Raw genomic sequence first — 15,124 nt, 5'->3', positions numbered from 1 at the left:
GAAATATTTTTAAAGCCCCAATCACAATAGAATATTTTAATATACTTCTTTTTTTTTTTCTTTTTTATTATTATTATTATTATTATTATTATTATTATACTTTAGGCTCTATGGTACATGTGCACACGGGCAGGTAAGTTACATATGTATACATGTGCCATGCTGGTGCGCTGCACCCACCAACTCGTCATCTAGCATTAGGTATATCTCCCAATGCTATCCCTCCCCCCTCCCCCCACCCCACAACAGTCCCCGGATATACTTCTTTCAGTAATCAATAGAACATGCAGACAGCTTTTGGCATTGTCAAGGTAATCATATGACTTTTAATTTTGACTTGCTAAAGTAATAATTTTATGCATTTTAAAAATACTAAATTTTCATCCCTACTTTACAAAGCAGTCCCTTACTTATCTTGGTTGTTTTACTCTTTTTCTTCCTCTTTTCAAAGTATTTTGCTTTCTTTATTATCTAACTTTTTTAAGTGAATTTTTATTTTATGCACAGTAATATATATATTCAGTTTGTCGAATAATCTTTAAAGACTTAAAATAAGAGTTTCTGTTTTGTTATCTCTAACTGAAATTCTGCTTCCTACAGGCATTCTTCCAACTTTCTAGACATTTTTCTTTGATGTTTACCTATTTTTCAAAAGAAATACTGCTATTTAAAACATATCTCCAGGTTTTTCTCTTTTGACTTTTCACTATGAAAAATGAGAATTTAGCTTGCTTATACATCCCCTACACACACACACACACACACACACACACAGACACACACACACACACTCTCTCTCTCTTTCACTCTCTCTCTCTTTCTCCTATCCTACCGGTAGTATAAGTTTTTTTAAGCTGGCCTCAGGATTTCCCTTCACTCTCATCCTGGGAATTTTCCTCAACTTTCTTCTACGTGGAATCCTCTGTTTCTCAGAACTCAAGTTTTCCTTCCTAGGGTTGCTTCCTTCTTTTGGTGGTGCAACTCCTATATCCTCTGGCAGCTTCCCATAAAAGAGAGCTTGCATGGGAGGTAAATTTTTTGAGACCTTTCAAGTATCAAAATAATTTGTCCTTTGTATACTCTGTTCATATCTTGCCTGAGGATAGAATAATTTTTCTTTTCGGAGACAGGTTCTTGCTCTGTCACCCTGGGTGGAGTGCAGTGGCATGATCATAGTTCACTGCAGCCTCAACCTCCTGTGCTCAAACAGTTCTTTTCCTTCAGCCTCCCAAGTAGCTGGGACTACAGGCACATGCCACTGCACTTGGCTAATTTTTTTAAAAAAATTCTTTTTTTTTTTTTTTTTTTTTTTTAGTAAAGACAGTCTCAGTATGTTGCCCAGGCTGCTCTCAAACTCCTGGGTTCAAGTGATCCTCCCACTTTGGACTCTAATTTTTTAAAAGCATTTTTCTGTTATCTTTTAACTTCTAATATTACTTTTAAGAAACTTGATTTCATTCTGATTTTTAAACTTTTGTATTTGACCTGTTTTATTTTCTTCTTTCTGGGAATTGTTAAGGATATTTTCTGTATCACCAGTGTTCTGAACTTGTGTTTTGTTTCTGGGACATTTTCTTGTTTTATATATTTCATAATATTTTCTTAATGTTCTCTTTTTCTTTGTGAAATACTTATTATTCAGATGCCTTGTAGACTAGACTGAGTCTCTAATTTTCTTATTTCTCAAGATACTTTTTTCTACTGTCTGGGAAATTTTCTCAACTTTGTCCTCCTGCATTGAGCTGATATTTGTGAAATAATTTCTAGAGGCTTATTTATCATGTATACCTTCAATATATTAGCAGTAATACTATTTGAAATTTTGTAACACTATCCCTCTAAAGGATAAGTATGAAGGACCTTATCTAATCATTTAACTTATACCTGATTACATGATTCACCTGTATTTAATCAGCATTTCATTCATTGTTAGGTGTTTTATTCTATTTTATTTTATTTTTTAGAGATAGAGTCTCATTCTGTCACCCAGGCTGCAGTGAAATGGTGCTACCATAGCTCACTGCAGCTTTGAACTCCTGGGCTCAAGCAGTCTTCCTGCCTTGACCTCCCAAAGCACCATGATTACAGGCATGAGCCACCACTTCTTGCCATTTAATCAGCATTTTAAAATAAGAAATTATATTCTGATTTGTAACTAAAGACATTGAAAACATATTTCTCTACTGTACTTTTGCCCATTATAGCAGTGAATGGCATATTGCACTACCACAGTGGTTCCACTGCCAATGCAGTGACCTAAGGGTTGCTTCCAGCCAAGATTGTCTTGGACACCAGCGATTTATTGTCTCTCTGTGTGTATGTATTAGAGCAAATAATTCTTGATAGGAATATGCCAGGTGTTATGCTATGAGTTAGGTGATAAAGAGATGTATGGCTTCAGACATACACTTCTCTCCATTCTCCATGTTTATATCATTCATTAAGAAATCCAGTACTTCTAATTTAGGACCTTCCTATACATTGTTTACTTTGAATTAGGGAAATGTTTTATTACTATTAAAAATATATATATACAAGTACTTCAAAAAGGGATATGATATCGACATATTACCAAGGTAAAACATGGGTAGTCTTAATTGTGGTGTTAATTTATTATTAATAATTCATGAGAATTCTTTGTTTTTAAAATCTAGGATCTTCTTAATAATTTTATCAAGACAACTGAAAGCAATATAATGAAGCAGACAATTTGTAGTTACCTAGATTGTGAACGATCTTGTGAAGCTGACATTTTGAAGAACACCAGTTATAAGGTACTGTAATTGTCAATTAACAGTATTTTTAAAAAGTAATTGAAAATTATATATAACTATATAAAAATTATAAAAATTATGTATAAAATATTTTAAAAGAGCATTTAGTTTAATTACAATGGTAAAGCAGTTGAAAAGTTATTTTACTATCTTTGAGAACTTGGATTCAGAGTGATCAGGAATTATTTATATTCTGTGAGTCAATAAAAGAATAAATTGGTTTTGCTAAGGTTTTTGTAACCATTCACGTGCATCTGAAGTTATAAGTATTATTCCTGCAGTCAGTCATATAGTGAAAATGATCTAAAAAATCCTTTACTTTATAGTTAGAATTGTTAGAGGTTAAGAATGGTGGTAGCATTTTACTAAGGAGAAAGGCTGTCACTCCTCAGGAATGATACTGCTAAATAAGTGATCATTTTCTCTTCTATGGGCCTTGGCAGGGGGAAAAAGTAACCAGCCTTGATTTGAAGAAATTTAGCTATCAGAATACTTCTGATAGATCTATCTCTCTGGATCTATCAGAATACTTCTGATAGATCTATCACTCTGGATCTATCAGAATACTTCTGATAGATCGATCTCTCTGGATCTATCAGAATAAGACTTTGTGAAATCACAAGATAGGATGAGACGATGTGCAAATCAGACAATACTTCTAAAAAAATAACTGAAATCTTAATTGCGAGGCATGATGTGTACAGCCAATCCGATAGGTGGGGAGAAGGAGAAGACCAAGATCTATTCAATAGAATAAGACAGGGATTGAAAAGTGAGCCTGGTGAGATGTAGTGCTCAGGGTCAGGCTTGTTCAGTATTGGTTTAAGTGACATGGTGATATGGTTCTAAGGTTTCTCAAGAATGCTTTAGGGTTCTAATCAAATGAACAACAGCATGTAGCAGCAGGAATACCTAGGCACACAATTTAATTTTTGTCATCAAAGCAAAAATTTTAAAAAGCAAGGTTGTAGTTTCCAGGCAGGGTACGGTGGGAAAGACAAGCAATCTATACCCTTGGATAATGCAGTAGCTCAGGAGCTGTCACCAAGGCAGCAAATCTGAGTTTTCATTATTGGTAACAGAGGGGATTCAGGCAGTAATGGTGTGGAGCTGGGGATGGAGGAAGAGAAATATGAAAATGGAGATGAAGATGGGTAGGTAGCATGTTCCTCTATAGACATCACTCACTGGGTTTCTGATATTTTGTTGTACGTAGAATATGGAAAATATATTAACTTTTTCAAATTATTGACCTTTTTTTTACTGTCCTAATTTTCCTATCTTTAGTGATGTAAAAATGACTTGTAAAGTTATTTGGTGATCTCTGAGTTCTGTTGATAAATTTTGAATGCCATGTAAAATCTAATTATAGAATAATTTTTAAAGTGACTTAATATAATTTTTTTATTTATACAAGTATCACCATGTCCTTATTGATAACTTTTATTTTTTTCCAGGGATTTTTTCAGTTAATGTGCAGTAAAAGTTGCTGTGTTTATTTCCATAAAATTTGCTGGAAAAAGTTCAAGAATTTAAAGTATCCAGGTGAAAATGATCAGGTATTATATTTGTTCTTAAAACTACAACAGCATTTCTTCCTCTACCCTTTCCTCTTTTGTTCTCTTCCCCATCGTTTCTTCCTGTTTGTAACTTCCCTCCTTCTTTTTACTTCCTCCTTTTTTTCTTTTTCTTTTACTTCCTTCTTTGTTCTTTCCCAATTCTCTCTGATGCTTATCTCCCTACCACTTTTCATTCATTATCATCATTTATTAAACAGCTCTTTGTAGATGATACACTACTAGTTGGTTTGCTTAGTGGTTTCTATCAATTTGTTCCCTTCCTTTTAGAAATGTATACTCTTAAGAATAGAAATATTGTTGCATATATGCACATAGGATCATAGAATAGAATTTCTTAGTGAAAACACAGAAAGCATAATTATACAGTTTTAAGGATTTCCATTTTAGAGGTGAAGAACAAGGACAAATTTCATAGTCTTCAAAAATATATTTGGAACTTTTAATATTTATATTTAGTTATAATAGTTACACATCATATATAGTTATAGATAATATATAATTATATAACATAATATATGGTTATACATTATATATTAGTTATATAAGTTATAATTATATATAACTATATAACTATATAATTATATATAACTATATAACTATATAATTATATATAACTATATAACTATATAATTATATATAACTATATAACTATATAATTATATATAACTATATAACTATATAATTATATATAACTATATAACTATAATTATATAACTATAATTATATAAGTTATAATTATAACTATTATATAATATATAACATATAACTGTTATAATTATTAACTATTATAATATATAACATATAATAGAGTTGTTTGCCACTAATATTAAAGTGGAAATACAAAGCCCAATTCTGAATTAATTACTCTTTAGTGAGCTGATGACTGTAAGTTGGGTCTATAATGTTTGGTTCCATAGTGTTTACATTCTACAAACAACAGAAAACCTGTTTAAAGCAATTGTGGTGTAGCAGAAAGTGTATTGAATATGGAGTTGGGAGATCTGGGTTCAAGTCCAGACAGAGCCATTTACTAGTTTTATTATATTAGACTGGTAACTTAATTGCTCAGAGACTAATTTTTTAAGCTCTAAAGTAAGGATAAGATAAACCTATTTCATAGGGTTTTTGTAAGAATTAACAGACAAAACAGATGAACTCATATTATAAACTGTAAAAACAATTGTATAAAGATTTACTTATTCATTTTTAAGTGGTATATACTTTACAATTTCCTTGATTGTAGGGGCAATTAATATTACTGAATTTTAGAAAGAGAAGTAAAAGAAAAATAAGTAATTTAACCAAAAGAAATAGCAGACCAGAACTAGAGAAAGAATGTAACATTTTTATTCTTTCCTTTTCCCTAGAATCCTCACATATCTGATAGAAATTCAGTAATCCTCTTTACACATACTTAATTAGTACATTTTACTTGAAGTTGCTTTCTCTGGAGCAGCAAATGCATTTTAGTCTGTAATACAGCTAAAAATACTTGAAGATTTTGAAGTAGAGTGAAATCATACATTTTAAATAGGATATCCATTGATTTATGAAATGGACCATCTTTTAACAGCTACATGTCAAATATTCACATCTTCCAGTTTACTGTCTAGCAACATTTGCTTCTAACTACATTTATTTAAATATAATCAGGTTTGCACATCAGTGATTTTTTCTGTTTTTATTTTTTTCTATTAATAAATTTAGAGTTTTAGTGGGAAAAAATGTTTGAAGGAAGGATGTACAGGTGACATGGTAAGGATGCTGCAATGTGATGTACCTGGAATTGTTAAAATTTTGGTGAGTATCTTGTTTTGTCCTTTTTTTTTTTCTTGCTTTCCTTCCTTGGAAAAATATTTTTGACTTGAAACAGACCTGGGAATCATCATAATTAGATTCCAGCCATATTGCCTTTGATAGTGACTGAGCTCTTGAACCTTTTTATTACCATGATTTATACAATGTTTAAGTGGTCCTTAAGAACAGTAAAAATTTAAGAATAAAGAGAAAGACACAAAAAGAGAAACAAAGACAAAATATGCCATAAGTATACCAATAAGGAAAGTATCGTGAACTAAGGATAATTTATCTAATCCTTTGACACCTAAGGTTAAAAATAATTTTAGACTTTCTGAACCTCTTTTAGTCTGTAAATATCCTCCTATGAAGGTATCTACAGAACATCACATATAGTACCTGTTACATAAAATGCACTCAGATGATATCCATTTTACGTTTTAATTAATGAAATATCTTGTTGAATTTTTAGTTTATAACTAAATAGACCAAATTATGACTAGAAATGTATCTTATTTCTTTATTGTAAAATGTGCTATTTTTGTATTTCAGATTTGGCATTTAAATCCTATAGTGATGTAAAGTAGAACTGCTTTTTTAAGGTCAACTCTAGTTCATTTTTTTGATCAGGATTATTTATTACTTACCTTGTTATTCATGTTTTGTTTGTTTTATATTCACTGTGGCTTCATTCTCATTGTATGTTTCAAATGTTAAGCTAAGAAATAACATTAAACATTTTGAAAATTGAACTACTTTAGGGCTATTTTTTTCCCTATTACTTGCAGTTTGAAGTTGTGAGAAAGGATGAATATATAACCATTGAAAATTTAGGAGCAAGGTAAGCTTAAAATAAATTACTCTGTTACCTTTTTTGGAATATGCATATATTTTTTGGTTGCTTAATTCTTCTGTGTTTCTGTCACCTAATGGAGCTGCATTAAATTTTAAGGTAGTATTAAGGTATGTGAAAAAATCATATTTAATTGCCATTTGTTTCCCTGTCACCACTTATTGTAGACATTTACATTCTAAAGCGGAGATGGAGCAATTATGTGAATACTTTCCCATTAAATATGAAAATAATCCTTTTCTTTAAACAAACGTATTTTTCTTAAAGTTAGTTTGTTATGAAATAAAGACTTTTCTATCTTTCAAAACTTATCCAAACCACTAAGCTTGTCTTGCAATTAGAATCTTCCTGTTTCTTACATGAGAAAACTGTATTGCAGAGTAATATATTTGATAAGCCTAGAATTAATAGTGGTATTATAGAGTGTTGCTACTAAAGTTAGAAGTTTCAATATAAAAGTTCTCCCAATCAATTGATTCTCTTTTTCTTCTGTTTAACGTGTATAAATGCCATTTTTCAATCTAGTAGGGACATTGCATTGACATCTAAAGCATCAGTTTTCCCTTATTAGTTAATGAAGCCCAAATCTTTATATCTAGCACAAATCTCTCTCCTAAAAGCTTGACCTTATATACCTACCTGCATACTGAATATCTCCATTTTTATTTTTCAAAAATATTTATAATTCAGCATGTCCAAAACTGGACTCCTGATCTTTCTTTCTAACACTGCTTTATGAGTTTTTAAAAAGTCCTATCAATTTAGGTTTGTTTTTTTTTGGTTTTTTTTGTTTTTTTTTTTTGAGATGGAGTCTCACTCTGTTGCCCAGGCTGGAGTGCAGTGGCGTGATCTCGGCTCACTGCAAGCTCCGCCTCCCGGGTCCACACCATTCTCCTGCCTCAGCCTCCCGAGTAGCTGGGACTACAAGTGCCCGCCACCATGCCCGGCTAATTTTTTTTGTATTTTTAGTAAAGATGGGGTTTCACCATATTAGCCAGGATGGTCTCAATCTCGTGACCTTGTGATCCGCCTGCCTCGGCCTCCCAAAGTGCTGGGATTACAGACGTGAGGCCGGCCAATTTAGTTTTTAAAATATAAATTTCTTCCTATTTCTACCCTATCTCTACCACTTCACTAAACTAAATGAGGATATCATTATTTCTCGTTTGAAATTCTCAAACAGCTTCTTAAAATTTTGTCTTTAGCCTTTCCTTTATCCAGTCTGTTGTTTTCATAACCATCAATAGAACTTTTCTGACATAAAAATTGGAATATATCACTTCTGTTCATGAAGATCTTTCAGAAGCTTCTCATTGCTCTTAAAATTAAGTTCAGATTCTTTAGCTTGGCTCTTCACTTAACCTTGTACACAGCCGAACTCATTCGTGCCATCTCTTGTCACTGTACTCTTAACCATATATGTACCAACTATACAGAGCTTCTTTTGGTTTCTTCAGTGTGCCATCTCAAGAAACCTCCCAAGTTATTGCATTGAAGTTTATCTAGTTTACTATTTGACCTCCAAGCTTTGCTTAGACTACTCTGCTCCTTTGTCTAGTTAAAGCTTTCGAAAAGCCTTACTTAGGTTACAGTAGATGTTCTATCATGTATTTCCTCTGTTTCTATCAAAACATTTACTAATGTTTATTACACTTTCTTGGCTGTCTTCTCCATTTGAGTGTAACCTCCATGAGGGCAAGAACTTTATCTTGTTTTCTAGTATGTTCCCAGCACATAGCATAATATCTGGCACATAGCTAGGCCACAATAAATACAAAGTAGAGATTCTGGATTCCGTTATTCCCCAATGGGCAATGTTACTTTTATTTTGACAGGCCACTAATTGGCTAGATGTGAACTTTGAACACTTTCTTGGGTGGTGGATCCAGTCTCAGTCCAGATCTTTTGGCCTTAGTTGAGCTGCTTTTAGTCTGTTCTACACATGTGGTTCAGTGTTTAGTCAGAGACGCTGTGGGAAAGAATTTGGGGATCTCTTTTCTGATTACTTTCCCTTATAGGATTCCCCCATTCTGTTAGTAGTCATGGTTCCATTTCAGTTTTCTGGTTTCTTCAGCCTAAGAGACCTTTTCTCTGTAGCGATGTCACCTTTCTCATTCCTAATGTTGGCAATTTGTGTCTTTTTTTTTTTTTTTTTTGATCATTCTGGATAGAAGTTTATCAATTTTGTTGATCTTTTCAAAGAATCAGCTTTTAATTTTATTGATTTTTCTATAATATTTTTGTTGTAAATTTCATTGATGTTTGCTCTTTGTAATTTCCTTACTTTTGTTTGCTTTAGGTTTAATTTGCTTTGATTTTTCTTAAGGTGAAAGTTTTGATCATTGATTCGAAACCTTTGTTCTTTATAAACTGATTTTACATTAAGCATTGCTTTAGCTGTCCCATGTGTTTTGATGTGTAGAAATTTATTATTACTATTTTCATTGTATTTTAAATGTTTTCTAGTTTTGTGTGTGTGTGTATGTTTTAACCATGGGCTCTTTAGGAGTATTTGTTTAATTGCCAAATATTTGGGAATATTTCAGCTATTTTTCCAGATATATTCACTTTTAGTTTAATTCCTTTGCAGTAATTTATTTTATGATCATATTACTGTATATCTTGCACTTGCATTTGTAAATAATCTGTCTTCTGATCTTGAATGAAATAGTCTATACATTAGATGAAATTAGTTTACAGCTCTGTTTCAGCATTCTATGTCATTTTTGATTATTTACTTTTTCTATCAGTTACTCAGGGAATGTTGAAGTATACTATTCTTTTTTTCTGTCTACTGTCTAATTGTATATCTAGAAACTCTTATTAAATGCTACACACACATCTAGGATTGTTACCTTTTTTTTTTTTTTTTTTTACAATTTGACTCCTTTATTCTTCTTTAACATCCTTTTTTTTTTTTTTTTTGAGACAGAGTCTCGCCCTGTCACCCAGGTTGGAGTGCAGTGGCGCGATCTCCGCTCACTGCAACCTCCGCCTCCCAGGTTCAAGCGATTCTCCTGCCTCAGCCTCCTGAGTAGCTGAGACTACAGGTGCACACCGCCACGCCCAGCTAATTTTTGTATTTTTAGTAGAGACGGGGTTTCACCACATTGGCTAGGATGGTCTCCATTTCCTGACCTCGTGATCCACCCTCTTTGGCCTCCCAAAGTGCTGGGATTACAGGCATGAGCCACCACGCCTGACCTTAACATCTCTTTTTAACCCTGATAATATTCTTGCCTTAAGTGTTTTTTGTCTGATATTAATATAGCTACTCCAGCTTTCTTTTGATTAGTGTTTGCATGGTATATCCTTTTGCATCCATTTACTTCAACCTATGTATTTCTTTGTAGGTGGCATAGGTCTTTCTTCTTTTATATATACAATATGACAATCTCTGCCTTTAAATTGTTTTTTTTTATTCCATTTGTATTTTCTTTACTAATTTATATGGTTGGAAATCTACTGTCTTCCTTGTTGTTTTCAATTTTCCCTATCTGTCTTTATTGTTTATTTTCTGGTTTGGTTTATTAGTTTTACCCTTTTTTAGTGGTTGCTTAAGGACTTACAATACATATTTTTAACTTGTCAAAGTTTATTTTAAAATAATATACCACAGCATGTATAGTGTAAGAACCTTGCAATAATAGATTTCCATTTCTTCCCTCTTTTGTGCTATTGTTTTCATATGTTTTACTTCTACTTACTTTATAAATTACATAATATATTGTTACTTATAAGTGTAGTTTAATTTTTTCTGTTTTGAACATTATATATGGAAACATTTGTTTTATGCATTTTAAAATCATGTTTAGTGTGATTCCATTCTTACTGTTACAGTTGTAGTGTTTTTCATTTTTATTGCTCTAATTTTATATTATTGCTTCACTAATTTAATCATTCTCCCATTAACAGATGTTTATTTCTAGGTCCTGGCTATAACAATAGTTTTGCAGTGAACACTCTTGTACATGTCGCTAGGTCAATATGAGCAGAAAATTTTCCAGAATGTATACCTAAAAGTAGAATTGCTAGGCCACCTGTGTATATCTATAACTTTACTAGCTTTTGCCAAATTGTTTTCCAGAGTGGTTTTACAAATGTACACTCCCCACCAACAGTATGGGAGATACCTTTTACTCAGTATCTTCCCCAATAACTTCATATTGTCAGAGTTTTACATTTTTTCAATGTAATATGCAACTAACAGTGTTATAGTGGTACTGGAGATAAAATCAGTTAACAATAACAACCACCACCAAAATCCCTTTCCTCATTAAGCTTACATTGTAGCATTGTTGTCCAATATTTTTCTGTTTTGTTTTCTGTGGTTCATTTCAAAGCCAAGCCATCTGTTTAATGGCAGCATTTACCTAGTGCTTAGTCTAGTTAATACATTTTGCTACTTTATTTTTTATTTTTCTGATTATTTGTATTGATATTCTACTAGCATCCTTATTGTTTTTAATCAGTAGGTGTTCAATGAGTTGGGTTTTCTTGGAGTAGTTATTACCAAAAATATTATATGGTGAAGAGAGGGCCAGGGAGGACTTCCAGGTTTGCTGTTTTTTTGTTTGTTTGCTTGCTTTTTTTGTCTTACAATGCAAAGCTTTCTTTCCTTTTTTTTCTGCTACCACACAGCCTTTTTGCAAGGAAGTTTGTAATGTGATAGTTTTAGTATGAAATCTGGCAATACTGCTTACTTGATAATTCCAATGAAAGTGACAGTGTAGGGTTTTAATTGTTGGTGAGCTCTATCTGTTCATTATTTTTTCTCCTTCTTGAATTATTTCTAGGAGAAGATGAAAATACTCACTTAGCCATGCTCATACTAGAAATCTTGACTGACTTTGGCATTATTTTATTTCCACTATAACTTAATTTTTTTCCATTTGCAGTTATAAAAAGTTGATATCTCTGAAAATAACTGATACTGATATAAGACCGAAGATCAGTTTAAAATTTAATACAAAAGGTATTATTTTATTTTTATATGCCTTCTGTTGAAAAGTATGTTAAAATTTTTGACTTCTCTGTCAACTTTCATGCCATTAACAACCATGTCTTTACTGTGTTTGTCATTCACTGAGCTTAGGTTTATACTAGCAAGCAGCACTCGGTGTAGGCTGGAAATCACAGACAGGAAGATCAGCAGATGTATGGATCTCACATTACCTTGACATCCTATAGAGAGGCATCCTAGGTCTGGTGCATAGCTGTGACTATACTGTGGGATTGTGTTCCAGCAGAGGTTTTCTACCAACCGTTCCTTCCCTTGCTGCATTTATTCTTAATAGAGCAAGCATTAGAGTACCCTTACATGAAAGGAATGAACATTTTGAGTTTGAGGCCAAGTAATCTAAACTAAGGTGCCAGCTTTTTAGGAGTGTGCTAGGAAATGTCCTGCCCAGAACCTGGAGACCTTAATTAAGGGACCCTGGGCCCATGGAAGAATAGTTTGGTGGCAGTCCAGCCAACTTTTTATTTGGTAACCCAAAGAAAGCTCCCTGTGTCATTAACTTTTTAACTTGCCTCCACAATGTATGTCAAGTATTTCAAGCAAAAACGTTAATTTAATAAATCTCTTGAAACATAGAATCTTGAAGGATAAAATAATAAAGCTGCATTTTGTGACAGACACATATTTTGATATCCATATAACACCAAATGCCATCATATACCAAATTATTAGTACTTTCTAATTCACCTCAGCTGACTTTTCTCCTTTGAAAGCACTATTAAAACAGGAAAATACCAAATAGTTCAGTTTCATGCCTTATTGCATGTTATTGATGAAATACCTACTTATCTTTTTCTGAGGGGGTGAGAAGATGAGGTTTATTAGATCAGAGTTTTTCAAACATTATACATATATTTGATATATCTGGCAATTTTGTTAAAAGGCAGATTTCAATTCAGTAGGTCTGGAGTGGGGCCTGAGACTGTGCTTTTCTAACAGGCTTTCAGGTGGATGCTTGATGCTGCTGGTCTCTGGGCTACCCTTTGAGTAGCAAGGAGCTAGATCTTTTGGCATTTCTTGATATAGATCTGAGCTATCTAGTATAGCAGTCCCTAGCTGTATGTGGCTACTTAAGTTTAAATTAATTAAAATTAAATTTAAAATTCAGTTCCTTAGTCACCCAAATAGCATTTCCAGTGCTCAATGAGTATTAGTGCAAATATAAAACATTTTGTCACATGACTTTCTGTTGGGCAGTGCTGATTAGGATAAAGTATAATTGTTTAAGTAAAGTATAGTTAAACATTGACAATCAGCATTCTTGGCAAATTTCAGAATTTTTAAAGACCTAATACTTTGATGCCATTTTGTTGCCAAAGGTCATTTACTTGAACAAAACCGTAGATGATTGAAAGACTTCTGTGGTGATTAGTCTTTGTTATTACTTTTGCTTGGGAACATGTTGTTTTTGTTTAGATTTTTTGACAGACAGAAAGCAGCATGCTAATTGAGCATTGGCTGTGGCAAAGCACTGTACTATCCTTCATTCTTTTGGAATAGTTTTTATCCTACAGGAGCTTAGGATATAATGTGAGAGACCAAATAGAAAGAGAGCATTAATATGGAATGTCTTGACTTCTCAAAATTTATTTTCAGATGAAATGCCTATCTTCAAGCTTGACTATAATTATTTCTATCATCTGCTTCATATAATTATTATTTCTGGTACTGACATTGTTCGACAAATATTTGATGAGGCTATGCCACCCCCTCTTTTGAAAAAAGAGCTTCTTATACACAAGAATGTGCTGGAATCCTACTACAACCATCTTTGGACCAATCATCCTTTGGGTGGATCATGGCATCTGCTTTATCCTCCTAACAAGGAGTTACCGCAATCCAAACAGTTTGACTTATGCCTCCTATTAGCTCTTATAAAACATTTGAATGTGTTCCCTGCACCCAAAAAAGGATGGAATATGGAACCGCCATCTTCTGACATCTCTAAATCTGCAGACATCCTGAGACTGTGCAAATACAGGGATATCCTCCTTAGTGAGATTTTGATGAATGGTCTCACTGAGTCACAGTTCAATTCAATTTGGAAAAAAGTTTCAGATATTCTTCTGCGCCTTGGGATGATGCAAGAGGATATTGACAAAGTGAAGGAGAATCCCATTGAGAATATCTCCCTTGATTACCATCAGCTATCCGTCTACCTAGGCATACCAGTACCAGAAATCATACAGAGGATGTTATCCTGCTATCAACAAGGTACTAAATGATTATTTACTTCAGCCAATAAACTTCCATTGATTGAATGTCTGCTCTGTGCCAGGCACAGTGCAAAGGGCAAGAGACTCAGTGAGCTCATGGTTTTGGGAAAATTGACTCATCAGGAAGGTAATAGAAATTATAGTGCTAGAGATGTTTCCAGAATACCATGGGAAATCCTAGGCTAAAGGAGTCCAGAAAAGCTTTCTGGAGAGTATTGTAGTTAAAGAACTATTAATGGTGTGCAGAAGTTAGCCAGGTGAAGCAGACTGAGAAGGATGTTTCAGAGGGAAACAAAAATAAAGGTATAGAAACATAAAAATATACTGCAGGCAACTAAAAAATGTTGGCTTTATTGAGATTAAAGTAGGGGAGAGTTCATAGAGTACATTCAAGAGGATTTTTTTGTCACATTGAGGAGTTTGCATTTTTCAGACAGAAATCGTTGAAGACTTTTGAGTAGAGTTTTATCACTTTAAGTGGAGTTTTATTCTCCAAAATTAATAAAGTTTAAAACCATGGACATGTAGGTACTGTGTGGTTTCAAAGATGTTCGTTTAGACACAGTGTGGATGTATGTTTCTTCTACTTTCTAGCAGAACCTTGTTTAGTTTACAATTTTAGCAGCTATTCATTGGCTGTAGATAATTTTAAAAATCAGGTAACATTCATGCAAGTGTTTGTATTGGCCGTTCCCAAACTTGTCTATTGATGTGGAAAAGACTTCAGACCTCCTTTCCCACATCTCAGGATACCTTCTCAGCTATTCTTTTGGAAAGCAGAGTTCAAGGCATGACAACATCTCTGAAACCCTGCTGTGCTATTCAGGATGACTTCCTGGTCCCAAGTTATTTACAGCCTAATGAACAACTGCTGACCACACTGA

The 15,124-nt window shown here is 33.2% G+C and overlaps 1 protein-coding gene across 11 annotated transcripts in view; it reads left to right on the top strand.

Moving 5' to 3' along the window:
• The window catches only part of DZIP3 (DAZ interacting zinc finger protein 3), a 102,820-nt gene that overhangs the window by 41,279 nt on the left and 46,417 nt on the right, over positions 1-15,124 (top strand). For all 11 annotated transcript variants that reach the window (XR_008523609.2, XM_054551556.2, XM_024244594.3 and 8 more), the window contains 6 exons: positions 2,655-2,774; positions 4,232-4,333; positions 6,062-6,154; positions 6,940-6,992; positions 11,903-11,979; positions 13,621-14,238. Coding sequence is in view for 10 of the 11 variants with exons in the window: in XM_054551556.2 (XP_054407531.2) it covers positions 2,655-2,774; positions 4,232-4,333; positions 6,062-6,154; positions 6,940-6,992; positions 11,903-11,979; positions 13,621-14,238 (1,063 nt within the window). In the remaining variant the exon portion in view is untranslated. The remainder of the gene's footprint in view (positions 1-2,654; positions 2,775-4,231; positions 4,334-6,061; positions 6,155-6,939; positions 6,993-11,902; positions 11,980-13,620; positions 14,239-15,124) is intronic.

This window comes from Pongo abelii, chromosome 2 (genome assembly GCF_028885655.2).
Source record: "Pongo abelii isolate AG06213 chromosome 2, NHGRI_mPonAbe1-v2.0_pri, whole genome shotgun sequence".
Lineage (NCBI taxonomy): Eukaryota > Metazoa > Chordata > Mammalia > Primates > Hominidae > Pongo > Pongo abelii.
Note: the sequence above shows the minus strand (reverse complement) of the source record. Positions and strands in the feature narration are given on the sequence as shown.